Here is a 27,960-nt window from a genome sequence, read left to right as displayed (position 1 = left end):
AACAAACCCCTCCAAGTGTAATAGCCAGGCAATGGAAGCACCAGCAGCAGCGAGCAGAGATGAAATGAAAAGAAGCAGTGGCTGTTTATGTTGGCAGCCGCATCAAACTCTAATGGAAAATTTCAGCTCTGCCTGCATCTGGGCTAGAACAAGTTATTAAGGAAAAAGGTTCAGCTTTCAAACAGAAAAAGCCTTACAGAGCTTGTCCCTTTCAGAACGCTCCCGCAGCAAAGACAAGGCAAGAAATAATATGCCTTGACTATGCAGTGTATTAATATCCTATCATTAGGGGAATTTACCATCATGTAAGATGGATTTCCTTTGGGAAAGGAGAACAGTGCTAATGCCCATGCCACAGACACCATCTCAGCTATTGGTACAAACAACTTACACCACTAAATGCAAATATTAGAAGCCAGAGCAGGGCTAACTAATCACTTGATGCCAACGGACCGCAATGCATTCGCCTAAATTATGCCCCTCTTCGCATCAAAGGGAAACTGCTATTTAAACAATTATGTCGAGGGAGAATCTTTACCTTTCATAAGCCCAAGAGAGCCTTGCACAAATATTACTGAGGCTGTTTGTTGACGGGAACAGTATACAGCCTGTCCTCGGAGAGGACAAACACCTTGCCAGCCTGCACATATGGTAACTGCAGTGACCTTTCAGCTACTACCCATTTGCACTATATTTAAGAGCTACTCGGGAAGCCAATATTGTATATTATGTAACACAAGATTAAGCATTAATGAGGCAAGAATAAAATTGTTTATCTAAACCCCAATCTAAAATTAAACAGAAGTTTGGGCTGAAAGCTCACACTGCACTCGTTCTGTCTCCTAACATTAACAGAGCGCAGCTTATTTAGGCTCTGAGCTCAGTCCCGACAGCATTTAATTTGGAGAGAAAGCTTTAACTATCAGGAGAGAGCCTATTTTGCCTAAAAAAAGCAAATGTGATGCATATTTAGTTCTTATGCACACGAATACGGCACGTTGCAGGTAGTTTGATGTAAGGAGAGCAGCTGATATTCATGACTTCTGCTCACGCTGTGTTTGAAAGCTAAATACAGAAGCACCCACCCAGACGCAAGACCTTTTGATGGCATTCTGTCATCTCTTGCTAAGCAGCCAAACCAGAAATCACACACACACACCAAAGGTATCTATGTGCTCAGCAGGGAAATCCAGAACAGAATTAACCCCAAGTCTGGGTGCCTCCACAAAGGTGCACTGTCCTCTTTTGGGGCTTCTCGCTAAGCAAGCGACTCCACAAGGATCATCAAGGAGCTTCAGCCTTACACAGAGACAGACAAGGAGACCGAGAGACCATGGTCACCATCACTGTACCATAAACCTGCCCTGGAGAACACAGGAGTCACTGGAGAACCTCAAAACATGCAGGTAGGTGTCATCCCCTGTTTGGAGAATACGTGGAAGAGATCAGAAGTACCTGGGCACAGCATCCGGCTTGGAGCACCCTGCTCTAGTGGAAGGTGTCCCCGCCGCATGGCAGGGGGTTGGAGCCCGATGAGCTTTAAGGTCCCTTTCTTCCAAACCGGTCTATAATATGCTATGGCTATCTTATGATATAACATGATGTTATTCCTAAGCCTATGTAAGGCTGCCAAAGGGACCATCACCTACATCCCTCCCCACTTCTAACAAAATGGTACAGAACCTTCGAGTTCCACTGGTCAATCACCACATACAATGCGACACAGAGCAGGATGGAGGAACTCCAGCCAGGGGAAACCAATCCTGTTTCTTCTGGGGCCATGGCTTAAACAGCTCAGGCCAAAAGCTGCAGTTCAGAGCAGTATTTCAGGGCGAGCAGCACACGGGCAGCCGAGGGGAACAGGACCCAGCTCGAAATCTGAGCACGCCAACACCGTGACTTGGCGTCCTCCTCCTCCTCCTGCTCTGCCTGCACATTACTGCCCTGCACAAGCTCACGTTTCTTCCATGTTTCTATTTACTTTTTGCACGTCACCAACACAGAGTTAAGCCGTTTGCAAGAACACAGTCAGCCAGCCCCTGACCTCGTAGGCATTTAAGTACGTTTATCTCAGGCCTATCACAACGCTTCTAGAACTCTCAGATTCAAGGAGCTCAATGTAATCACCCCAAGAATTCAGAGCAGGAGAATTTTAAATACTTTGAAAATCCCATGTTATCACCAAATTGTAGCAAATTGTGCTCAAAAAGGGAGGGGGGGGGGGGGAATAATTAAGTGACATATTTAAAGCCAAATCAGATACTTGAGGAAACGTGCTGCCAGCTGTGTACTCTGCATTGGCACAACATGGGAATTCAAACGCAAGTTGTTAATGAAACCTGTCCATGTCACATGGGAGCCTCCAAAACTTCTTTCTTGGCTTCCTGCAGAGAAGAATCAGGCTAAGCATGAACCAAAGAGGAGCAGGACACAGTTGTGCCGTTCCACTGCAGCTACAACCAGGAGAAAACTATTCCAGAGGAAAGGGAAGGAAGAAAGCTATGTGGGAACAGAACAGATACATGTAAGACAGAGTCCAAGGGAAACCAAAGGAAGTTTCCCTTGGATTTACTGAAGTTCACCTACATGGAGGCAGTTTCCCTCCACAGTATCAGAAAGTTAACGCCTACTGATCCAGCCTTACAACTGCTGGCTTTCCTTGTCCCATCCAGCATTCCCACTTCAGGGCAATGCTCAGGGAAGAGCTGATTCCAGCTCCTCTGCCTCTTGCTTATAAGAGCTAGAAGGGATTGCCACAGCTACTTACAGTCATGCCCATCGGGAACCCCTGTGGGACACAGGCTTTGAAACAAACTGGATGAGTGAAGACCAAAACACATACAGCTTTGAAATGCACTATTTTCTTTCATAAAGATGATTTTTTTCTTGCTGATTATTCATTTAGGAGAAATAACTTACAAAGGAATGTTGAAAAGATACATTAAACCAGTTGCCAGCTGGGGTTAAACCACAACAACTAGCTAAAACACACACTGACAAATACAGGGTTTCCTTTAGAGATATTGTACATTAACTATGGACAGGGAATAAAAGCAGCAAAGGCACAACTCAAATAGGACATTCCTTAACATGCTTGTGAAACCTCAATATAGGATGGCCTAATTCTCATCTCTTACTGAGCCACTTTACACCTTCCAATATTATAAAGGTAATCCAATGTCATATTCACCTCTGTATTGTGACTTCCTGCACAGTAGCTTCAGCTTGATTTAACAGAATAGGCCTGGTGCCTACATGGGTTCTGCATTCCTACTGCATCACTTATCTTCTGCTATTGCAGTGTTCCAACCACAGGGCTTAAGGTGATATCAGGAGTTGTACCCCTGTGGAAGCAGCATGAATATCAGTGCCTAGAGAAACCGTGTATTATACAAGAAGCAGAACAACAAGGAGATTAAACTTTAAGGGGGCTTTGCAGGGAGGTAAAACCCTGATTCCTCTCCCACAGCCTCCAGTGACTAAGAAGGTAAATGTGCAGGATGCATTGACCTACAGCTGGGTTTCCATTTAGGACAAGTCACTTCAAGAATGCCCCGTTCATTTTGCAGACCTTGGGAGTTGCTGTAGTGCTTTTCCATCAGTATACTTTTAGGGCTTCACCTCATGCTAATATGGTGGTAAAACAGGAAAATAAGGCCTTTTTTCCTAGTCTTTCTGGAATTGCTAGAGTGTTACTTCACACTGCAACAGAAATGGCAGGCAAAGTATCTGAAATCATTTAAATCCATAGCCTTGGCATTAACATTATTCATTATCCCACTTTAAGGAAGAAAAGCAAAACTGGATACCCAAATATTCTTTACTGCAGCCTTTATTCTGCATGTCTTATTATAGTGAAACTGGGCTTTGGTCCGAAAAAAGACTGGGAATTAAAAGAAAGCAGAAGCAAGACGTGTGGGCAAAAATAGGAAACAAGAGATTCCACAACCCATTGCAGGTCAGAGGTTAGTTGTAGCTCAGTTACCACTAGGGGCTAAAAATGCCTGCTCCAACCCCTGGCCACGCTGCTGCCCAGTTGCCCAAAGGTTGTTTTGAGTCTGCTCTATGCTATGGGTTTAGACCTCATGAAACAGAACTGGAACACCTGAAAAAGGAGAGCGTGTGTGAAGTTTCACATCACTCGCACAGTTGCAAAACTCAGACCAAAAGCCTTAGGCCTGATGTCCAAGTTCAAATGTAGAAGTCAAACAGTACCAACAGGGTCAGGCACTTGCCCCCAGCTCTTAGCTCTTTGGTCTCCCTTTTCCTTTCCCCTGAAAACTGGTTTTTCTCTTATCACAAAGAGATATTTGGTATTTAAAAGCACTGTTCACAGCTGCTGTAAATCAAACTTCAGATGACTCCTTCTGCCTCTCAGTAACTTTACCATCAGCAGAATTCATTTCTAAAGTAAACACCAATTTGTTCGAAATACACTCTTAGGAAATACTCCACAGAAAAGAGGAACAGACTGTTTAAACGGACTGTGTGCTGGCTTGTCAGGTGTTGCTAAGAAGCAACTACTCCAGCATTCCTTCTACGCTGTCATCTTTCCAACACTGGGCCTTCACGCCTCAAAAATCCACCAGCATACTCGGTACAGTATACACCTGATAGTAATTAAGTTTTCCAATAGAATCAGTGACCATATACACCAACTGAGGCACTCCAGGAATCACTTCACCCTCCCCTCCCCACTTGCCATGCGTGGTGTTACTATCTACCATCAAAGATTCTGTCTCACAAGAACATCACAGAAGAGAACGGGAGTGACCTGCAGCAAGTGACAGGGTTTAAAACACTCTCAGAGTCATTCTCTTCCCCACTGAACACCCAAATTACCCACACACAAAGTCCAAACAACCAGCTATGCTCTACAGGAATATTTTCCAGATCACTCACAACATGGCTAGAGAACAGTCCAGCTCCATTTCCATTCCCAATGCAGCACAATATGAAAACCGCTTTCCACAAGCACCCTCCCAGCAGTGAAACGACACCTGCAGAACAGAAACCGAAGCTTCCAGAGAAGCTTGGCAATTAGGACTAATGGAAAAGTAACCAGATTCCCAAGGCTTCCTAAACCCTCTTTTCCTACGAAGGAGTCAACCGCTCCTCCCTGCCCATGCTAAGCACTTGCCGGGGTTGCCAGCAGAACGACAGTCGCGAACGCTTTATGAAGTTCAGTGGAGCAATAACCCAGGGATCAATCCGGAACCCGAGTTACACACTGCAGGGCCACGAAGAGTTAACCACCAGCACCCAATTCTGCAGGTCACAGGAGCAGCACAGCCCTGCGCCTCCCAGCTTCAATTAGATCTTGTTTTGGTTTAGGCTTGCTTTAATTACCCAGTGCCATTCCAGCCCGACTGGGCGACATAAATGTATTATCCCATCATAATGTCAGGAGGTAAAATTAGATTCTGGTCTCCATAAATACACTTCACCCAACCTCGGTGCCTCCCGTCCAGCAATGACGACTGCTTTATGTAACCTACAAACTGCACTGAATATTACAGCTCCCTTCCCCGGCTGGGGATTGCTCTTCCGTTTATCTGAAGAGAAATTCAGCTCGGGGAGGGAGGGAGGGGGGAGCAGGAGGAAACAGTTTCGTAAGATCGAGCTCCGAAGCAGAAAGAGGAAAAAGCAAATTGCATCAGGTCCGAATGTACTTACGGTCTCCTTATTGGGAAGCAACTCCTTTCGGATCCTGAAGAAGTTCTTGCCGTACTGCCTCAGCCCCTTAATAAAGCGTTTCTGTGATAAAAGATAACGAAAACAGCGTGTCAGCACAAGGGAAGGCAAATAAAGGAGATCTTGCTCATCAGCGCAATGCTCTCAGCTTAGGGTCCGTCGGTGCGAACGGATACCTACGGAGCAGCCGAAAGCGGGCGGGGGAAGGCAGCTCTGAGGAGATGGCGAGGGATTCAGAGCACATTCCCTTCCATGTCAAACTTCCAGCCTCTGAAGCTCGGGGAAAAGTCAGCGCCACAGCCGCTCCTCGCCCCGCACCGCCGGAGCGCCCTGCTGCACGTCTCCTCCCAACTCTTACCCCTCAACTACCAGCGGCGGGCGAAGGGAAATGCGCAACGTTGGGTTTCGAGGGGAGGAGAGAGCCGCGCCGGGGAGGTGCCGCTGGGGCTCAGCAGCGCCGGCAGCCGCCAGCCCCTCCGGCTTCTCCCTGCTCGGGGGTCGGCGGAAGACCCGCGCCCGGCTCCCGAGGCCCACAACGCGGAGCCCTTCCGGCCCTCGCCCTGCAGCCGCGGCTGTGGCGGCGCAGGTAGGGACCGCGGCGGCGGGCGGCGAGCCGAGCCGAGCCGAGCCGAGCCGCAGCCGAAGAGCCGAGCGGAGCCGAGCGGAGCCGAGGGCCGGGCGGGAGGCGGCGGCCGCCCAGCGTGTGATGGCGGCGGGGCTGGGCGGCGCGGCACCCGCGGGGCGCGCCGCAAAAGGCGGCCTGGATCAGCGCCCCCCCCTTCCCCGCCGGTCCCGGCCCGTGCGGCCGAGCCCCGGGGAAGCCCCGCGGCAGCAGCCTTCGATCGGCGGCCCCCGGCCCTGCCCGCTGCCGGAGCTCGGCTGCCGCAGCCGCCGCTCGCACTCGGGTCTCTCCCCGCCGCAGCGCCCGCTTCCCAAGTGACTGCTCCTGCCCCGTTCGTGGGGGCAGCACCTTCCGCCTGCAGAGCATCCCCGTACCCCGTTTCACCACCTCCGCTCAGTACCAAAAGACTAAGACCAGACCCAAGTGTCTCTTTGCAGAAGGGCCAGGCCCGAGGGTTCCTCTCCCTTCCTATAAACACAACCAAACCCAAGTTCTGCCTGCAAAGATGAGGGATGTTTGGTACTAAATAGGCCCTGAGAGCGGGAGGAAGGAAGTAAGGATAAATAAATCCCTAAGAAGAAACACACCGCAAGTTGGGTGAATACATTTTGGACCACACCATCCTGGAAGCGTCTCCTTGAAGGAGGTGGGCAGGCAGTTAAAGGCTTCCATATGGTGAAATGGATCAGGAAGCCCAGAAAGGGTAGCCTGCTACTGAATGAGGTCCCACCGCAACGCTGATGAGGAGTGCGCAGTCTCTTTGGAACCTCACTCGTGTTATTTTGCTCGCAAAGGGATCTATCCTTACCTAACCCTGACCCTCAAACCAGCAAGACTGCTAGGGTTCGCCAAGGACACGCCTGGGGGCACAGAGACAAGAATGAACCACGGGTTGTGTATGCTTTGGGATTCCAGTCCCTTCCAGTGTATGACTTACTCATTCCCATCTACTCCCTTCAAACCAGGGAGCAGAGCACTCCAGGGGTAAAACTTCAGGGTTGCTGGACAAGGAAAATCATGCTAATAGCAGGGTACCAGCCCCCCATACCTCATAGCACTCCCAGCATCCCAAAGAGCAGCATCAGTCCTGTCTGCAGCTTATCATAAAGAAAGGAGCTCTACTAAAGCGAGAAACGTGTAGAACCAGGCAGTCCAAAGGGAACGCACATTCTGAACAAGGCAGCTCAGTTCCTGGCTTTGACACCGGTGCCTCATGGGCTGTATCAGAGATAGGATGCTTTTGCAACATCAGTTAACAGAGCATATACAGGAGAAGGCAATGTAAAAAGCTACAGGGGAATAAGACAGAATCAGAGCCGGAACACTCCAGCCACGGATGGAAACCCACAAGGAAATAAAAGAGAGAAATCTGGTCCTCTGCATAAAGTGAAAAGCCCTGGTTCCCTATTGCCCATTGCACCAAAGACTGACTATGGTCTGCCTGAACTCTCAGGAGACCACTTCATATCTAAGATTCCTTTGAACCAAACTATCTTACGTTTATTTCGTGTTGTGATTCAACACTATTAAAGCATCCTGTGACAAACTGGTGTCCTCTGAACCCACAACATGTCAGAAATGCCCACTGGGAACACAAGCCTAGCGTAGAGCCTGAGTAACAGAATCAGAGGGAGCTTGAAATGCTGTTCCAGATGCCCAAATGTGAAGTGAATCCTTCTGAAATGCTGGGCAGCTGTGCTGTCACCTTCATTGGTACCATACAGAATGGCCACCAGGCCACTGAGGCAGAGCAAAGACAGCCAACTTGTGCGCCTCTATGGCAAGGCAAGAGAGAGCTACTCCTTAATACACAGAGAACAGAACACAAGAACAGTTTTAGAAGCTTTGACAGACATTCTAAAGCTTAACAAAATTATAACTTGTTTAAAACATTATCAGATTTTCCTTCCTATTCCAGTCTTCCGTTAATTCAGGCCTCACGTCCAGTTCTCCCTTTGCGGCTGCAGGAACAGCTACTTCCTCAAGCCAAATACACCAGAGGCCCCTAAATGTTGTGAAATATAAAAGAACTAAATAGTTGCACATCAAACCCAAGTGACCTGTTGCTCTCCTCCATCTCCCAAAGCAGACTGCACAACGGAGCTGACGTTTCCCCTCCTCTGCACAAACGAACATGCAGCCGCTCCTGTGTCTGCGTTGTAATGGTGCAGGAGATGCTGCACGACTCACAAAAGGCATCTGAAAGTGACAGCTGCTGAATTAAAACAGTCTTAAGTCTCGCAATACAGAACAGTGAGGCTCAAACCTATGGATGTGTGAGGGAAGACATGAGAACAAGTGGAAGATGCTCTAGAGAGCAGTGGTTTCAGTTTTGAAAGCACAGGATTTGGAGTTTTAAGGATAAACGTTTCTGTTTTACCACGTGTTTAACTGTAAGCCATTACTTCTGGCAGAACTCTGTCAGCATTATTGTCTGCACTGTTCACTGAAGACAAACTGTACCACAATTAAAACGATGCTAAGCATAATGACAATCACTGCTGTGAAGCAGCACTGGCAATGCCATGGCACGCTGGGTCAGTCAGCGCTGACAGACAACGGGGTTGTGTTTTACCAAGTGGTTACCATGGCTATTGACCAGCCACGACACAAATAGCAGTCGATAATACGAGCTTCCCCAATGAAACCTATTAGATTCTGCCATAGCCTACTACAACGTGTAAACAGGGAGCTATAAATAACCAAGGAAGATCAAGGAACGAGCCTGTTAATGTTTGCATATGTGTTACTTGCAGGTCCCATATTTTATCCCAAGAAACAAATACCATGACAAGATACACAAAGCCATTATGTTCTGACTAACAGAGCTCAGATGGCATGTTTATCAATGCGATGATAATGCCATTGCAAAGCTGTAGTTAAGGTTATGCGTCAGGGTTTCTATTATCAAGAGATTACAGCTTGGCAGGAGAAATGTGCTGCTGCTGCTGCATGCTGAAATCCAGCACCCCAGGATTTATCTGCTGCAAACTGAGGTGCCCAGCTCAGATTCCTGCTTTGCTGCAGCACTATGGAATAAAGCTGTTTCTGGAAGGGTGCAGGAATAACATCCAGCACAAAAGCAACCTGTTTAATCGATTGAAGCGTTTCAAACTGAAACCTCCTGGGCTTCAGAAAGGCAGGATGACTGATAAAACTGTACATTCAGAACTGCTACTGTCTCTTCGGAGGTGATGCTTCAATCAGGTTCAGATCAAATGGATGTTCTCTAAGAAAATCCATGTGCTGTTTCATTCCCTTCCCCTGACTTCCACCTGGATCATTAGCAAAGAGCATGTTGTAATGCGATATATTTACCAACACAAACACAGCCTTTTCTGCTCTTGCTCAATCCAGGAAATAAGAAGGGTTCTTTTCCTAAAAGAAATCTCTTTAGACTACGTCCAAGAACAGCAAGTTCTCCTCTCGACCTTTTCCTTCAATCACAAGCATAAAGAGATGGAGGATTTTTGCTCTGATGAAAGCAATAGGCACACTGCATGTTTTGAAAGGCCCCAGGTTTTCTAGGCAGATGCCAACTGACACTGTCACCATCCTCCATATTTAAGATGCCTTTTTAAGTTCGAATATTATGGTGAGGAAGATTTATGGGGGTTTAATAGTTAACAGCAGATGAACACTAAATGCATCAAAGCATCTTTAAGTCCTTAAATTCCACAAGATGCAAAATCAAGGCAGTTGTTCTGGAAAGCAAAGGAGCTTTGGGTCATACCTGCAGAACTTCTGGTCCACGTGCAGCACATTTACACGCTGCCCCAACCAATATCTGCACAGGCAGACATTATACATGCACAGCCGCTGAATTCCAGTGCCCAGAGCACATCTTATTAAAAGCTTGGTCGAGTTTTAACATTACATTTTGCTCATGTACATCCAGTGCAAATAAAGGCCTTTGCTGGTAATGTTAAATGATATAAATTGTCCTTTAGAAACAGAAGTATCCCGATTGCTTCCTTAAGAAGACACAGATAGTCTTTTTAACCTAAAGATATTGGGTAGCTCTTACAAAAATATAACGCTATTTTTCCCCACCAAACTATGCCTGTCTGCAGCAGAAAATGATGCTGGCATTTCTTGTCCCTTCACCTCAAAGGAATTCTATACGCTCAATAATAGACAGGACCAAGTACTGCTCAGTAAGTAATCCCATGAAGGGCAAAAAGAGCTACGTCAAGGAAACGCAGCTGTCACACGTACCCTGGCTGTTCTCAGAACCCACCCAACCCCTGCAGACACGCAGCAGCCCTGTTTAACTCCTTCTGCAAGCTGCTTGGTTCCCTCACCACTCTTACCCAGCCCACCTGCCCTAAGACACTGCCCCAGTGACCACCCTGGCCAGGGAGGGGAAGGTCTCAGAGGTGGGAGGCTCCAGGGTGGTTATTACAGAGTTGGATGGGACCTTAAAGCTGCTCCAGCCCCTGCCACGGGCAGGGACCCCTTCCACTAGAGCAGCTTGCTCCAAGCCCCTGTGTCCAACCTGGCCTTGAACACTGCCAGGGATGGGGCAGCCACAGCTTCTCTGGGCACCCTCACAGGGAAGAGCTTCTGCTTAAGAGCTCATCTCCCCTCTTCCAGTTTAAAGCCATTCCCCTTGTTCTGTCCCTGCACGCCCTGGCCATGCTCCATCTGCTTCCAGCCCTAGCTGGGAGGCTTTCCCTGTCCTGCCTTTGCAAACAGCCCAGACTGGGCTTGGCAAAGCTGGGGAAAACACTTTCTGAGACTAAGCTCAGGAAGGCTGCATCATGGAGAAGCAGGTCCAGAGCTGGCTGGATGTTCTGTTGGGTCAGAGAGAACAGGATCGTCACAGACTCCTGTAACACAACTGCAAGATGCACAAACTGCCAGCTAAAGACAGACAGCAAAAAAAGAGGGGGAAAGACCTTCCTGCTGGGGTACAGGAGAGGGCAGAAGGGAGGCAGGTTCCATGGGAACTTCTTGGCCTAAGAACACACATCCTCAGAGCAACTTGCCACGAGCAAGGCTTGGTCCCAAGGTAACAGAACATTCTAAGGTACGACAGCAGCATCTAGAATGAAGAACAAGTGCGATGGGTTGAGGAAGCTCACCTGAAACCTCGGTAATAACAAAATAAACCACCCAAAATCCCCAAATCTAGCACAGTGCACTGGGAAAGAGGAACCATCAAGGCAAATCTACATTCTGGCTGCTGCGACATCCCTTTAACGTGCCCTGCTGCTGGGAGAACAGCATATGCTTCAACCTCTTCTGAACTGCAACTTACTGTTCCCTGTCACTACAGTAGCCCTGCTTAATGCTGTCTTGGATTTTAACTCTGAAGTGGTTTTAACCCTCACCATTAGATGCTCATGCTGTTGTGTGCTCCATCAGTTAACAGCAAGCTGGAAAACTCAACTACCTCGCAAACCTGTATAACAGACACCATGAGCCTTCCCTAACTGTCTCTGCATGTTGTTCTACAGACCTTGGCACTGCAGTAGATATGTGCAGGTCTCAAGCACGCAGGCAGTAGTAGGAGATGTTTGCAGACATACCTACGTTCCCACTGCTCCCTCAGCATTACCTGCCTTTAGCCTACAGCATCTCAGATGCTCTTCTGTTTACTGCTCTGTCTCACCTCTAACCACAGCACTGCTTTGTCTGCTCCATCAGGAAGTCAGCCTGTCACCAGCTTGCAATTTCGAGTCTCCTGAAGAGGCTGCAGTGAAGCACAGGTCATGATTGGAAGGACCTTATTCTTTTCTCTGACACATTTCATGTAAAGCTATGAGAAACTGTTCACACAAGTCTGGTAAGTGCTTGAAGATGTCTGCAACCACCGAATACACATCTTTGTCGCAAGGGACCTTTGTTGTAGGGGAGTACCTGTGCTTTGATGACCACTGACATTATAAACACAAGCACTTTCACCATCTGTTTGGCTTGCAGAAAGCTGTGGAGTAACAGCAAGTGAAGATCCTTCCCCGTCCTTGGTGCAGTGTACAATGCACGGGTGATGCTACGGCAGGAAGGCATGAACAGGAACACGTGCCAGATCTTGCTGCTTAAGTACAAACTTTAGATATTAAAAGTAAGCAATTTCGGGACAAGTTTGGTTTATTGAGGTATTTTTTCAACAGTCCCCTTCCACTTCTGTAAACAGGTAAATGTTTCTAAGATGATACCACCATGCTTCCATCTTTCCAGTCCAAGAGAGAAGGCACACATGGGGGTGATGGCTTTGCAGAGCAAGACTGGAAGTGAATCACCACATACACGCATGTCAGTGTGTGTGTATAGAGACTCTGGTTGGTTGAAAGCATCCCTTACCTCTGAAATACATTTAAGTCAGTTGGCTTCTTTATTCAGCAGATTGTGACCTCAGATCAAGCATGTACTGAAGCCAAACTTAGCTTTCTTTTAATAGATACTGGCCTGTTTATATTTCTAGCTCTACTGCATCAAGACAAAATCCTCCTCCAACCTTTGTGGCATTTTTTGAATATAGCTATTTTCACCAAGTCCTCTCACTCAAAGATACGGACAAAACCACATTTTGATGGTATTCATTAGAAACCAATTGATATTAAAAGCCTTTTTAATTTCTCATTGCCTATTCAAAGGACCTCTTTAGGGGGTCATCTACACATGATAAAAACCTTCTACTCCTTAGGCCACATGGGTGTAAGATCAAGTATACCCTATAAACAAACTGACAATAAATGTATCAGCTGAGAGTAGCCTAAAAATCAGCTTCCCCTCCCGACTGGACCACTTTGCCTTCCTGGATCATTATACTGAACTATTAAACCCTACCTCAAACTGTAAGGGATTGAACACCAAAGCATCACAGAGATGCAGAGAGGCACGGGCCGTGTCCCAGCGCCTGCACTGCACACATCCACAGCCATATACCCAGACAGAAAGTCGTTAAGCAGACTCCCTCAAGGGAATGCCAAAGATCCTAGGATGATAATGAGCCCCCTTCCATGGTGCTGCACTGTTAGCTTTTGTTTTGAACAATAGCTCTCCCATGATACCTCTCGCTTGCTGAAAATATTGGTATTAAGTGAGCATGAGCACAGCTGTGTGTAAATTACATATATAAACAGATTAGATTTGTGTATTTATACTGGATGCAAACACATTAATAGCACATTTGCATACCCAGTTGGCTAAATGAGGTTGCATGCAGAGCAGGATTACTACTTCCAAACGCGTTTCTTTAGGATTTTCAATAAAGTATTTATACTGCCATTCAAGAGGTCAGAGTGGATTCATCAGCCTTCCTCTCCTCTTTGCCTCCTCAGAAGTACACAGAGATGCTCTTGTCAACATGCTCCCCGTGCATCGTCAATCCCTCGTCCCGACCAGTCTGCAGAAAGGACTCACAAGTGAGCAGAAGAAACTCAGCTGGGGTGCTTGGTAAAGGTTATCCACGTTTCTTTTCCGTTCAGTTTATTGAAGGTGATGTTCTGAAGGGGAGTAAGAGCTTCTACATTTCACTACAGCATGACCAACTGTCTAAATGCCAGTTTACAAAACCCTTCTTTCCCTTCTCTGCTTAATGCCAGGGATCAATGCAGAAGTCTTGTATGAACGGCAACGTGATACTGAAGGTGACACAACAGCTCTCAGACATTTCCAAAGCTGGGGGAGAATTCAACTCCTCCTTCACTGCAGGCTTTGAGCTGTCAGGGTGCTGCTAACCTTGTGTGCTAACCCCAGCTTTATTTTACCACCAGTATTGTAGCAGAGCTATTTTTATAAAGAGATATTTCAGGTTCACCTGAAGAGCAACCTGCTCTAGTGCAAGGTGTCCCTGCCCATGGCAGAGGGTTAGAACTGGATGAGCTTTAAGGTCCCTTTCCAAGCCAAAGCAGCCTGTGATTGATTCTATGATCACACGGAAGCCGAACGCAAAGCTCTGATTCACTTTGTGCACTGTGCTCTGTGAAAGGGGAAACAACAGCCAAAATATAATCGATTCTGTCTAAACCAAGAGCCTTGATTTTTGCTCTGATCGTGCCCTGATCATTGGTGCTTTCACTGCACATCCCCAGCCAGCCAGGCTCTCCCTCGCCTTCGCATTTCACGTCGGCTCCTGTTCAAAGGTCCAGTCCTGCCTCTCGGGTTCACCACGCTCCGGGCCCTGCCGATAGATAAATCATCCCCCAACCTGCTGGTGGAAATGCACTGGCGTGGTGTGATGGCTCCAGCCCGTGTTGCCAAGCAACCCGAGCAAGAGGGATGTCTGAGAAGTGCTGACAAATAGCCAAGTGGCTGCAACAACAGGCTTTCTCTCTCCAAAACGCGGTCGGGAGAAGTGCCTCCCCCGCCTCCGCTCCGGGTGGAACACGGTGGGATTGTAAAATCCGAATCAAAAGGCCATTGTAGTGAGCACACACTTCCTGCTCAATTACTAATTGTTCCGAAGCCGCGGGGAGGCGGCGATCACACAGCGTATGGCACCAGAAATGTGATCCGCTAAACGAGATAAAGTCAACAGCACCCCGAGAAACCTGATCTGAGAACAGCCTGCAGTGGCACATCAGAAGCTGATGCACACATCAAAAACAGGCTGGGTATTAAAGCAGCAGCGGGAGGAAGAAAGGAAAACCTGGCTTCGCTATTGCTGCGCTCTGAAAGGGGTGGTTGATAAACAACCTGGACTCCTTGCAAAAGGAATCCATGGATTATTACAGGCATTATTAGCCACCCTAACGCTATCACTATTGCTGGGGCCCGCATGTCCATGGGATGGTGAACAGGGACACGAGCGCTCCTGTTTGATGACTGCCCCGTTTGCAGTTTCCTCTAATGAAATCCAGGTGGGAAGAGGCAGCATTCATTTGTCCTCACCCCTGAGGGTGGTGAGCGCAGGTCGATCTTCCAAGGAGAGCAACACAAGGCCTGAACCTCCAAAGGGCTGGGAATGCAGAATCCCTCAGGATGCTGTGGACCTCTCCTCTAAACAGCGCTGCAGAAAGGCAGCGGTATTTAACACAGGCAAGCACTTCCTTTCCCTACTAAATATAATCATTTCCACCAGTAAGGAACTTGGCCAACGTGCCCATGTTTCTGTTTCCCTGCCCGTGAGAGGCCTGCTGACAGACATCAGGGTCCATGTGTGCAGGCACGAGAGACAGAGCAGATCCATGCAGCACTCCAGCTGCTCACAAAACCTCCCTAAGACACTTGCTGCTCCGTGGTCTTCAGGAGACAGCCACATTGCACGTGTCCAGGTTTCACACAGCTTCTGTGGACACGAACCTTAGGAGCCACCAAGCTGGAGATTGCCTTCACTGCCATAATAGAGCTTTCTATTTATCTAACATTATGGGGAGATCGTTTCCTCCTGTAATCAACAGATCCTCAGTGCTGCAAAGCTGGAGTGATTTGAGGGTGTTTTTCCATAAATGATGCATTTCAAGAGTTAAAGAGAACAAAGGTCTGGCACATTTTGACCCAGAGAAGCAAAACAATCTGCTGCTGCCAAGAGACGACAGAAAGCTTTTGATTATACTGCAGCTTGCCTTTCGCTGTACACAGAGATTCATTTCTCATTGTTAAACTGCTGTTAAAATGCTAATACACAAAAAGCTTTCTTATCCATCAAAACTAAAGAGCAAGGAAAAAGCAGCAGTTGGACACCATGTTCCCTTTCAAGGACATACCTCCGTTCCCATAGGACATCTCAAAGTGTCTCCCTTTAATGTAAGGAAGTAGAAAAACAGCGTTTAAGCTGCAAACTTGAAGCTGGAAAAAGGCTGTTTGATTTTCATTCCTAAATTGATTTTTCTAAAGAAATGCTGCATGGTTTTAATTGCTGTTGGCTTTTCTGAACAGGATGAAACCAGGTAAAGTATCAGGCAAAAGCAGAGCTGAAAATCCATCAGCAGCATATGAAATACGAACCAAACTTGTGGACTATCAGCAATGCCCCACCATACCAGCACTCCTCCAAAGGAATGGTTCTCATGCATCAGCTTGGGATACAACCCTTTCTTTTCCTCCCATGCTCTGCCTCTCAAATACCTGTACCAACAGCTGCAATGCCAATGCATTCTTCAAGCTAGGAATATTCCCTGGGATAACAGCAATATGAGAAGATACAGCATCTTCCAGAGGGCTGAAGATGTTCCTTGAAACGTTTCCTCACCTTTTCTGGGCAGAAACAAGCTAACATGGAATAATATCATGGAATAACATCACATATATTGGAATTTCATTCTCTTCATCCTGTTTTCCTTAACAGGACTGTTCCTGGACTTAGCTATACTGTGGGTAACCCCTGTGCCTGCTAACACAAAGCAGATCTCCATTAAATTATCAATACTAAACTGCCCATTCGAGGCAATAACATGGGTGGGTGAGCACAGACCCACAGCATCCCCCAACCCGGGCACTGCACTGCAGCAAGATGGGACCACAAGGCTAATAACTGATACGAGGAATAACACAAAATAAGCTTCCAGTTGAGCTCCTGCTTTAAGCATCAGAACATTTCCATTTCTCTTGCCTTTTTCCCCCAGAAGATGTTCTTTTTGTTACACAGATCAGACAGAGGTCTGCAGACGTGTCCATTTACTCAAGTTGAACAACTGTTACGCAAGGCTGAAGTTGTTCTCTTTCACTGTGACAATTTTCTGTCCTTTCAGTCAATTTGTAACACTAAGGATAAAAAAGCAGCACTCACTTGAACACACTGTCTGCTCCTGTCAAGGCTCAAGCACAGTATTTCTAGTGGAAGTGCCCCTGTTGCAGAGCTACCGCTCCCCTGGGATTTCAGGCATTATTGTCAATTATTCTGGAGCCTCTTTCTGCCTTCAGACAGTCACTTTATGCAAATGACCAAAGGAAACAAATACAATAAAACCACTTCAAGAGCTCCTGTACTTCGGAGCAATGAACAAATCCAAGCCTAATGAGACAAAATGGCAGCAAGAATCCCCAAGGAAATTATCCATCCGGAGAGGCAAGTGTTTCTGTAGGTGACTTAGCCTAGTGAATAATAATTGCTGTTCCCAGTAGCAATGCCCAGGTTTGAGTTCAAACACTAAGATACAAATGTCCCATCCCTGGCAGTGTTCAAGGCCAGGCTGGATGGGGCTTGGAGCAAGCTGCTCTAGTGTAAGGCGTCCCTGCCCGTGGCAGGGGTTGGAACCGGAAGAGCTTTAAGGTCCCTTCCAACACACACCACAATTCCAGTTGTGACCTTACTAAAATGACATAAGAAAACCTCTGCAAACCTCCTGACTTCCTCCAGCATAAGTCTGCTGCTGGCTGCAATGTAGTGAAGAGATACCTGAGGGCACAGATCTGGATACAAGAAACACTAGTGATGATAACATCAAAGTCCAAGCTGAGAGCCATATCCTCAGTGAGACCTTTCCTGTACCAAGCAGAAAGCAAACATCCTCCTGTGACAGGAGCTCTTCATCCTGCCAAGTTGTTTGCAAGGAAAACAGGGTGTTCTGATGGGTTTCAGGAAGCTAATACTCACAGTGAACTGGAGATTCAGTCATTCCCATTCTCACCTGGGATGGTGCAGGATCAGCAAACCTTGAATGCTCAAGAGCAAACTGAGCATGTTCACAATCCAGCTCTTTGGAAAGTTGAGTCTTCAAAGCCTTGTGATTTAAGATTGTTTTTAATCTGTGTTTCATAAATTGTTTGGGTTGGAAGAGACCTTAAAGCTCACCCTGTTCCGACCCCCACCACGGCCAGGGACACCCTAAAACCCCTCTGTAGATGTGGGCTGCGGCAGCGTACGTTGCATCTGTGACTGTTATGAGCTCTGAAGGCTAAGGCCAAGGCCAAGTAAACCCAACTTGGGACTCTGCACTTAGAAGATAAGGGCCCGGTTAAGGGGGAGAATAATTTCCTAACAGTCACTGCACACATCCTTTGATACCTTTATAGAGAACACCCCAATTTGACATTCAAGTGACTGAATGAATCCTTTAGTTCAGCTGTGTTCAGCCTGATCCAGACACACAGGGGTTTCCTAGGAAGAGTGGCAGCATTCTGAAATCACAGAGTACATCCTCCTTCAGCAAGGCAGTGAAAAGGCCTAACCTTTTCCAGGGCTTTTTACTGATTGCTACTTAAAGATTGCCATCATACCCTTATATTTAAAAGAATCAGAATGTAATAAACAGCACGAATGCTGTCCTAATTCTAATCCTTCAGGTTCTGCCAACAGTGTGGGTACAGGCAGCACCCAAGCACCCAAATCAACAAGAAGACTGTTGATAACAAAGTAAATAACCAGTCAGCTAAGCTTGAGACTTAATAATTACATTAGTGCTATTACTATTAACTAATAAGCCCCACTGCACAAGGTTTCAGTTCCCTGCACCCGCATCATGAGCACACCCCATAGCCCTCACTACTCAGTTATCCCTTTGTTTGGGTCAGAAGCACGTATGTGATGCACTTCTGCAGCGTGGCCACCCAATCACCGAGGAAGATGCTGGCTCGTGGTGATCTGGGCAGTAACGTATAAAAGTGGTTTTAGAATGAATCAGACAATTCCTAACTTCCCTTTTCTTGTGTGTAAATAAAATCATCTGGGGAAGAGGGGGGGGAAGTGGTGCCAAATGTGAAGAAGCGACACAGAAACAGGGAAGAAGAGAGATTTGAAATGAAGGACTAAAAATGCACCTGTAACAAAGTGAACACTGGCAAAGGAAACATGAAAGGTGGGTATTTATAGGGAGGGAGGCAAGGGGGGAGTGGTGCTGAGCCTGTGGAATTGCGTCCCCAGACACGCAGAACTGGACAGTATCTTCCATAACGGGCAAATGAAATATGCACCTTAATAAAACAGAGGTGCCCTCGTTTGCCTTCCCCTATTTGAAACTAATGGAATGTTTGATTTGAGTGTTTGACGTTATTCCAGTGCAGTGGAGGGTAATATGCTGTGATGCTTATTTATTAGCTCCTCTAAATGCATAAGCCGCTGCCTGCTCAGTCTCCCCACGTAGCCTAAAAGCTGTATAAATCTGAGCAGATACTAAGGGGTGGGGGGAAGAATGAAAGGAAGAAAAGGAACAAAAGAATAAGTAAAACCATGCTGGATCGTGCACAAGTGGATAAGGGAATGAGTAAGGTATCAAGAGGCCAGTAAACACTGAAGCAAAACCACAAACCCAGAAGCTACGTGCATTTGGAGTCTTTACCACAACATACTCAAAACCACAAGGCAGCACTGGACAAGCAGCACGAAAGCAGCAGCTTTGAAATGCACCCTCACAAGCGCTGAGCAACGCAACAGATCTTTTACACAACACTTAACACAAGGAGGAAGGAAAACCTAACCACATGCTAGCTGAAGAGAGCCTCTGCAGAAGCACACACACTCTTTACAAGCTGTCCGGGCGCTGCTGTGTTGGCGTTCATCTGTGTTGCCCACATAAACAGTAGTGGAAGCTACTCAGCTACTATGAGATGCAGTAAAAAGCTTTCTTCTAGGGTGGCATTTCCACGCTCAAATCTCAGCTCCCTTCTCATATGAATCCCTCACATTTGCTCCCTAAGCCAGGCTCCAAAGTGAAGCCTTCCTCAGCAGGTCCCAAGCATCTCCCTGGATCAAGCCCTTCTTTGCTGTCAAGTTCTCTTTCTGGCAGTGCAATCATGAGCTTTCCTGGCACTGTTACCCTTGTAAGTAATTAGGAACCTTGAATGGATGCAGAAAATGATTAATATTTAGTCACTGTGCGCCTACTACAGCGGCAGCCGATTATCAAACAAGTGACACCTCCACAAACTTCAATTAAATAATGGCTCCCAGAGAGGATTCGGAGGCACTGACAGGATGGCAAGTGATTGCAGTAACAAAGCTGAGCAACTGGTGATGGATCACAGTTTGTTCACTCGCTCTGTTACAGCCTGTAATAGAACAAATGATCATTTTTCAGCCTAATTGAATCCGGCCGCCCAGCTCATACACAGGAGGAGGCAAAGCTACATCATTTGCTTCATTAAAATGCGTTTTTATGTCATTTCAAAGATAACCCCCCCCCCCCCAAACTGGTGCTGTTGATAGGGAAGATTAGGAAAATAAAACTGATCATGCAAACAGAGCTTGCGAATGAGGTGTGTTTTGGCATTCATCCTGCTGACGCTCGGGCAAGGAAGATAAGTCCTGAGCACTACAGCACGCAGAGCATCCCTATCGTGACAGGAATCCAAGTTTAAGTGAGAATTGTGTCATTCTCTGCTGCAGTGGCCACTGGGCCATGTGAACTGATTCTCAGATGAGTTCTCAGGCAGAAGCACAGAGGAGCTGATGCCACTCGAAAGGTCTGGAAAAGAAATGCCTGTTGAAAAAGCCTTTCCCAACATTCCCAATCAAAACTTCAAGCAAAAGCGCTGCATTTCACCAATAACCTTCATTATACTTCCCAAGACGTTTTGGTCCTCTCATGTGCCACAAGCCAAGGTGGCAAACCTCATCTTTCCTCTCCCCTCTCCAATCCCCACTTTAGCTTTCGTTGCTTGGAGATGCCAGGAAGAGATCTAGGAAGCTAAATAGTCATTTAAAATTAGTTACCCTTTGACACTGGCAAGCACGTTTGTTTTCTTCCATCTTTCTAGCTTGGCCAAGGAAGCAACACGGCCTCTCTGCCACCTCTCTGCAGAGCATCACTTACACGAGGAAGTGTTGCTCTGGCAACAAGCATCGGTTACCGAGCGCTGCCAGGCACCGGAACAGAGAGCTGTGTTTATCCTACCAAGCATGAAGCATGGACTGTGCTCCACGCTGTTTCCTGTCTAAAATACTCTTACCTGTACCCAGCTCTGCTCATCCTGAGCCTGCTTGACCTACACCTACTACAGCCACAGCTTAGCCTTAGGATTCATTCCCCTTACTAAAGCTGACCTGACAGCATCCGTGCTCAAACAGGATGAAGTTCAAGGCTGTGGCTTTAAAGCAACCTTGTTAGGGACCTTGAAGATCATTCCTCTCCAGGTTTCCGGAACCCCTTCAGGCACTGGAGTTGCTCTAAGGTCTCCCCTTAAGGAGCCTTCTCTTCTCCAGGCTGAACCAGACCAGCTCTTTCAGCCTGTTTCCATAGGAGAAGTAGTGAAAATAGCGATTTGCCCTATCAAGTAATCCATTCCTGGGCTCTATGTATTTCATAGAGTGTAACTCCAATGAAAGCATTCCAAAATGAAACACTTCTACCTACATCAATTTAGACTAAGCCAAAATTACTTGGAAAGATGCTGGAGATTTCTATCATACACTTCACATGGAAAAATGTCAAAGCACTTCACCATTATTTATTACTATATTATAATAGCACTTGAAGGTATTAAGGAGGATTTATATTTCCTAACACCTGCAAAACAAACTCAACCAAGCTACTGAAATGCCAGGACTATTGAACTAATGTGAAATCAAACCAAGAGCTCTGATGCTGCTGTGAATTCCAGCCAACACATCAGTCACCACTCCCTCACTATTAGAAAAGGGGAACCTAAATATAAGTTTCTGCCCATGGCAGGGGGTTGGAACTAGATGATCTTTAAGGTCCCTTCCAACCCAAACCATTCTGTGATTCTAAGCCATGCTTTTTATAGCACTTCTGAAAACAGGCAGCTAACCATCATTTATATTTACATCATAAAATGGCTCTCAAAAGCATAAATAAACTCACGCAATCCCAGATGCTGGAGTGTCGGGATAACCTACACCAAGGAGCACGAGCCTGAAGGCTATCTAAGGCCATTTATTACATCTGCTTTCAGAATGGGAAGCAAACTGTGAAACATATTAAGACTATCAGTCTTTTAAAAGTCAATCATTAGTAACAAATATGGATTATCTTAAAGAAATTGAATTCAGACTTTGGAAATTAAGTTATGTACAAAGAAACAGAGCATAAACAGAGCAAAAACGCTCTGATACATACTGTCCTTTGAAAATCAAGGCACATAGCATCCTACCCCAGCAGACAGATACAGGGCAAAGGAGTTTTACCCTGATGTGGAGAATGAGCACTTACAATCACTCAGTTCTGTTTGCTATGGCAAAGCATTAACCCTAGAAAATCCCAGCGTTCTGGTGATCCCTGCGCTCTCCAGATGCTCCAACTGTTTTAATGCCATGACTCAGTTTCCTTTTGGAGGAGAACAGGACACAGGGTGTTGTTATATTTAAACCAGATTCCGGATCTCTTAGCAGATAAGATCTGAATAAAGGTCAGAGCATTGAAGGCAGTAACTGTGTCACTGACCGGAATATCATCTGATGGGGAGAAGGAGGAAAGCCAGGCGAGCATCAGCACACTTGGGTTGTTTTCTTCCCCTGCACAAGGCCAGGGTGAAGAGTCTTTGTTTCAGATGTGATACTGCTGAGCTGCACAGCTCATGCTTCTATACATAGAACTGGTAAGATATACACCAACATTAAAACTGACTCCAGCTCTGTTGCTAAGGAACTACAGCGGATAGCTTTTTTGGCCTTCTTCATTTATAAAATAACCACTCTGCCCTATGGGAGAAGGAATGCAATCTCTCAAGTCCCCCAGCGCCTTGTTCTCGTTTTTAAATGAACACAGGAAGATGATCGAGAACGCTGGGAAGTGTAAGTGATCTCCATTTTTAAGATGCCCTTGAAAATGAGATGAAAAACGTGGTTTCGACAATCAACTGCTGTCGTATTTATTAATCTTTCAAGCAGCAGCTTCCTTCCCCTTGGCAACAGTGAACTCTGTGCCGGTGCTTCTGTGCCTCTCCTGCAAATCTTGCTCTAGAAAACAAAACCAAACACCAGCCTCTGAAAGCAGCCATCATTTATTCAGGTTATACTGGAGTTAAACTTGGGAGTTTAGAGTTGAGCTTCCGGCCCCACGCACAGAAATAGCCTTCTAAGCTGTGGCAAGTGGCCAGTGTAAATATTTGTTGTATTATTTGGGGGGGATCAGCAATATGGTGAGTGCTTAATAGATAAAAATAAGCCACATGAAGGCAGAAAAGGCGATGAATCAAGAACCATATGGCAGCTCAACAAAGCAAACAGAGAAATGATATTGTTAAGAGAAGACTAACTTCTCCGGCAGCTGGGGAAAGATCAAGATTAGTGAAAGCAGTGAAATCACCCAGTTTGAAGCCAAGGTCACTGATGGGATTTATGGCTTTATCCTTTGCTGAACATGAAATACCCAAATCATTTTCTTCTGGAAATCTACTCCCCCCACCCCATTTGGGCTCTCTCATTTGCTGGAGGCTTTTACAATTCCTTCCTTCTCACAGCTGGTTGAACAAGGGAATCTTTTGGCAAACTAAAAAGGGGAAATTGATCGCCCTACACAAACTTTCCTGCACGTACAATTGATTTTTAATTCACTGCCTTATTTCCAAAAGGACTCGGCAATAAACTGAGTGCTGAATGCGGGATATTGATCCCTCTAAACAAGGGCTTGGATCAAAGAGTGATGCACGTTAATCACAACCAAAGAGATTATCACCTTTTGTCTGGAAACCTGTGTTTAAACTAAATTCCCCTTTTGTAGCCATATCCCACCTTAGACTTGCCAGCTGTACTGCACCTTATAATCTAGTAAACCTGTCAGCTACTAAGGAACTGTAATTCTATGCATCTTTTAAATAACAACTGTTCTCTCCCAAGCAGAATAGTCTCACCCTTCATCAGTTACTGTGAGGACTGAAGGTTCTTTTACATCCAAGTCCTTAGATAAGCTACAGACAAGACTGTACATTCCCACTCTCTCAAACTGAAATCACATTTATTCATTCTTCAAGATCCTGCTAAACCACAGCAATTTGGGTTTGGTTCCATGGTCAGCAGTTACCGATTGCTGAAGTCCAGAAGATGTTCATTGAGTCTGAACCTTAACGTTGATATTTTGTGGGTGAGGAATTAAAACTAAGCAGTAACTCAGACCTTAACCTCCTAAGCCCACTCCATTACTCACATGTAGCCCTGCAATGCCATCTCCTTTTCAAACATCCCTTGATGATTCCCCACCCCCCACTATTCCAGCGGCTCCGTTTCAGTTTTGCTATGAATTACATTTTCTATAGCTGCCACATAAACAGTAAATAAAATTCATGGTATTTGTGCCCCAGTAAGCAGCTCTGTCTTCCAGCATATCAGAAAAGCCTGGCTTCAAAGGGCTGAGCAGTGAAAACAATCATTTCAGGAGCAGATACTCCAAGAAGGGCAGATGAGAGGCATTTAAAGATGATTCCAGGCAAAGAAGCCAAGCAAATCAGTACATGTGTTTTGCATAAGTAATTGCTTGACCAGCTACACTGGATTACAAACACTCACAGACACGTTAGGGAACGAGTCTGCCATATCCTGTCATTTTTGGCAGAAGGACCTCCACTTGGATTGTATGAGAAATGAGCTTTAAGCCAAAGCCAGGTGTTTATGAACTTGTAAATCCATGTACATGGCAAATTAGGGCTTATCACCAGCCAGGATTAAGTATCCCTGCTCAATATTTAGGAGGTTGGTTGAATGTAGGTTACCTCAGCTGCTCTACATCAAGAGCAATGTCAAGTATTTAAAGGGCAGCGTATTTCATGATAAAATGTATTTTCAAGGACATCATGGTGTGTCATCGATGGTTCTGCACAAGTAAAACACCCACCTTCCTAAGGAACACTTAATTTCCTATGGGGAATTCAGCATCTCTGAAAAGATGGGACCAAGCATAGAGGAAAAAGGAGAAAGCATCCCAAGGAATAATGCAAAACTATTGTTTCACCCAGATTCTCCTTATCTTTAGAAGCCGCAGCCCTGAATTTCCAAGGTTGTTCCATCAGCCTCACCGGTGTTCCTCATAATCCACGTCTGAATGGTAATTAGGAGCACAGGTCCATGCAGCAACAGCATCCCTGTGCAATAAACTGCAACGCAGCAGCAGCGAACTCTGCCTGTAGCTAGCATGCATAAGTAAACAGAATTAATAACTACCCAAGTGTGGACGGGTGACTTAATCTGTTTCGATTAGATGCAGCTCAGCCCGAGGCCTTTGTGTTATTTAAAATGTGTTCATCATGTTTAATTAAAAACCTAATAAACTAGAGGCTCTTTTAGTTCTGATTTATATTTCTCTTCTGGAAGCTGAATTGATTTTGTTAGTACTTTCGATAAAAAAAAAGACAGAAAACCCCCTATATTCTGACTAAGGAAATAAAACCGTGAGATTAAATCAGGACTGTTCTGTGAAGAACACTCCGAATGAGTTTATTTCCTTCAACGTTTCTAGTCCACAAGGTGTACCAGGATTGAAAGTCATTTCCAAGTTCACAAAACTTCAGATGAACATTGCATCCTGTGTAAATGATAGGGTTTTTATCTGAAATAGAAGTGTGCACAATAAGCTCGTTTCTGGACCTGGAACAAATAGAAGGTCAGAACTGTACTGAACATCACTGAAAGGATAAAAAGTCATTTTGCAGAGAAGATTTTGTCCCCAGAATGGGTGGAAATTCTGCAAGGACAATTTTCCCTGGGAAATATTTCCACTGAAACCACGCCAGGAAATAGGGGTGTTCAATTTAACCTCAGCTGCAAGAAGGTAATGACCACAGTTCCAGATTTGGAATCTGTGGAAAGCAAAGCAGCGTATCACCAGTTTAAATACAGGCACTCAGGTTTGTTGTACCTGTTCCCCATAGACAAACTCCAAGCCTGCATGTTTCAGAATGCAATTTGAATGTCAGTTTTGAAACGTTTCCAACTGGAGAACAACTGACTAGCACCGTTCCAGTCTTAGTAGGGAGTTCTGATGGCTTGCATCAAAAACGCCTGTACTCTTGTCAAAGATGGAGACAAATTCAGAGGTGACCATGAGATGCAGAGTAGCTCTCGCTCACCTTTCACTCTGGAAATCCCTTGTTGAGTTTGAGTGAAACATCTTTCTCTCAGTGAGTTGCAAGACAGACAGATGGTAACTACATCTTGCTTGTGCTACAACCTACCGGCGCGCAGTGATGGGTAACAGTGTTAGAGAGGCTGGGTGCCACTAGCTCTTGAGACTAGAGAAGATGGCTGAAGAAAATGAAAGGAGGGAAGTGGCTACTCTGCAATCCCATTTTAGCAGAAGATACCCCATAGAACACATGCCCCATGGCTAAGTCAGCTCCCCTTCCCCAGCTACACGAGCCTTGCTCAGCAGTGTCACGACCCATGTCAGATGGGGCATTCAGTGGTAGGACACTTGTAAGAGGGCACTGCCACCAGCTGTATCAACACAGGAGATGTGCTGCATGGCTTCACAGGATCACAGATCGGTTTGTGTTGGAAGGAACCTTAAACCTCATCCAGTTCCAAGCCCCTGCCATGGGCAGGGACCCCTTCAACTAGAGCAGGTTGCTCAAATAATGCATTTACTCAGAACTGCGCTGCCTTCTAGCCCAACACTAACAGGATTCCACCGGATAACTGCTGCTAGGTATCAGTTTATAAGGTGCATGCCTATAAATGCTTAAATACAGCATTATATACAATGGCTCAACAAATTTGTCCACAGAAATAAAATCATGAGCATTACAAGTGAATCCAACCCCCCCTTCACTGGAAATTGATGCTGTCAGGTGGAGCATGAGCCTTTATAAACAGGAAGCAGCTGCTGCTCGAGCTGCGTGTACAGGCATCAGTAGAGAAGTTACTTCAGCCCCTTCTGTTAGGCAGTGTGGAAGCCTGGTGGTCACAGTATGCTTCTGAATTTACATACTGGAATAAGAAAGGCTTAAAAATAGCCACAGGTTTCAAAACACGAGGGAGACAACAAACCTCTGTCTCCATATTCACAGAGCCCTCCGTTTAATTCAATCACAGGCAGATTTTATCCTCTGTTTAAGTTGATCTAAACCTCTGTAACCACATCAGCAGGAGTCAAAACAACATCGCTTCTATCCGTGATTTTAATCAGTTTGATCACTGCAAAGCAGCTCTTGCTTGACAGTTTGGTCACAGGCGAAGCTGCTTTAGTTAACAAGAGAGGCTTTATCTATGGGCAACAGATAGTCCACAGAAAGTGTTAAAAGCTTCATAAATCAGTGGGTTTTCAGTGAATTTGAGCTATTCATAGTGTTGTATCACAAATCCTACAGAGACCTGGGCTGGGCACAGCGTTGCCAGCATGTGCACAACAAAATCAACTCCATGGATCATCCAGCACAGTGGAAATGGACTCACTCAAAATGCCAACTGAGTTAGAGATGTTTTGACTTGGGGAAGTATCAAGTTTTAAGGGTTACTCGGTACCAGGTCAGTTCTTTCCCTCCATTAACATGACTACACTTCTACTTGGGATGCTCTGCCACCTTGCCCAGTTACCTGTCATTGCCACAATGCTACTTCCCCTCTGCTCTCTGCCCAGCTGCACATCTTTCCTGCAGCAGACCTTTTCTGAGGCTCATCTTAAGAATCTGGCAGAAAATCAGCTTAACAGGGGACTTCTGGGGTTCTAGAGGCATGGCAGCAGGCAGAACATGGTCACAGGGTTATAGAAAGGCAGGAATGGAACAACTGAGACAACAAAAGCCATCATCTGCATTATTTCAACAGGCCACACAGCACAGAGCCATTTCTCAGTTCAGGAGTTTGAATGACCAAGCTTTGTACCTGGAGTGGTACCTGCTTCTTTATCCAAGCTGTAAAAATTAAGGAA

General features: G+C 46.0%; 1 protein-coding gene across 9 annotated transcripts in view; it reads right to left on the bottom strand.

Moving 5' to 3' along the window:
- RERE (arginine-glutamic acid dipeptide repeats) overlaps window positions 1-27,960 on the bottom strand; it is a 222,103-nt gene that overhangs the window by 41,450 nt on the left and 152,693 nt on the right. For 8 of the 9 annotated variants that reach the window (XM_061450185.1, XM_061450187.1, XM_061450191.1 and 5 more), the window contains one exon: window positions 5,677-5,757. The exons of the other annotated variant lie outside the window; for it this stretch is intronic. In XM_061450185.1, coding sequence (XP_061306169.1) covers window positions 5,677-5,757 — 81 coding nt within the window. The remainder of the gene's footprint in view (window positions 1-5,676; window positions 5,758-27,960) is intronic. 9 annotated transcript variants of the gene reach the window in all.

This window comes from Pezoporus flaviventris, unplaced genomic scaffold, assembly GCF_033815535.1.
Source record: "Pezoporus flaviventris isolate CSIRO_AGI_PZ_B2104156 unplaced genomic scaffold, CSIRO_AGI_Pfla_v1 ptg000009l, whole genome shotgun sequence".
Classification (NCBI taxonomy): domain Eukaryota; kingdom Metazoa; phylum Chordata; class Aves; order Psittaciformes; family Psittacidae; genus Pezoporus; species Pezoporus flaviventris.
The sequence above is the reverse complement of the archived record's forward strand: the minus strand, read 5'-3'. Positions and strand labels throughout refer to the sequence as shown.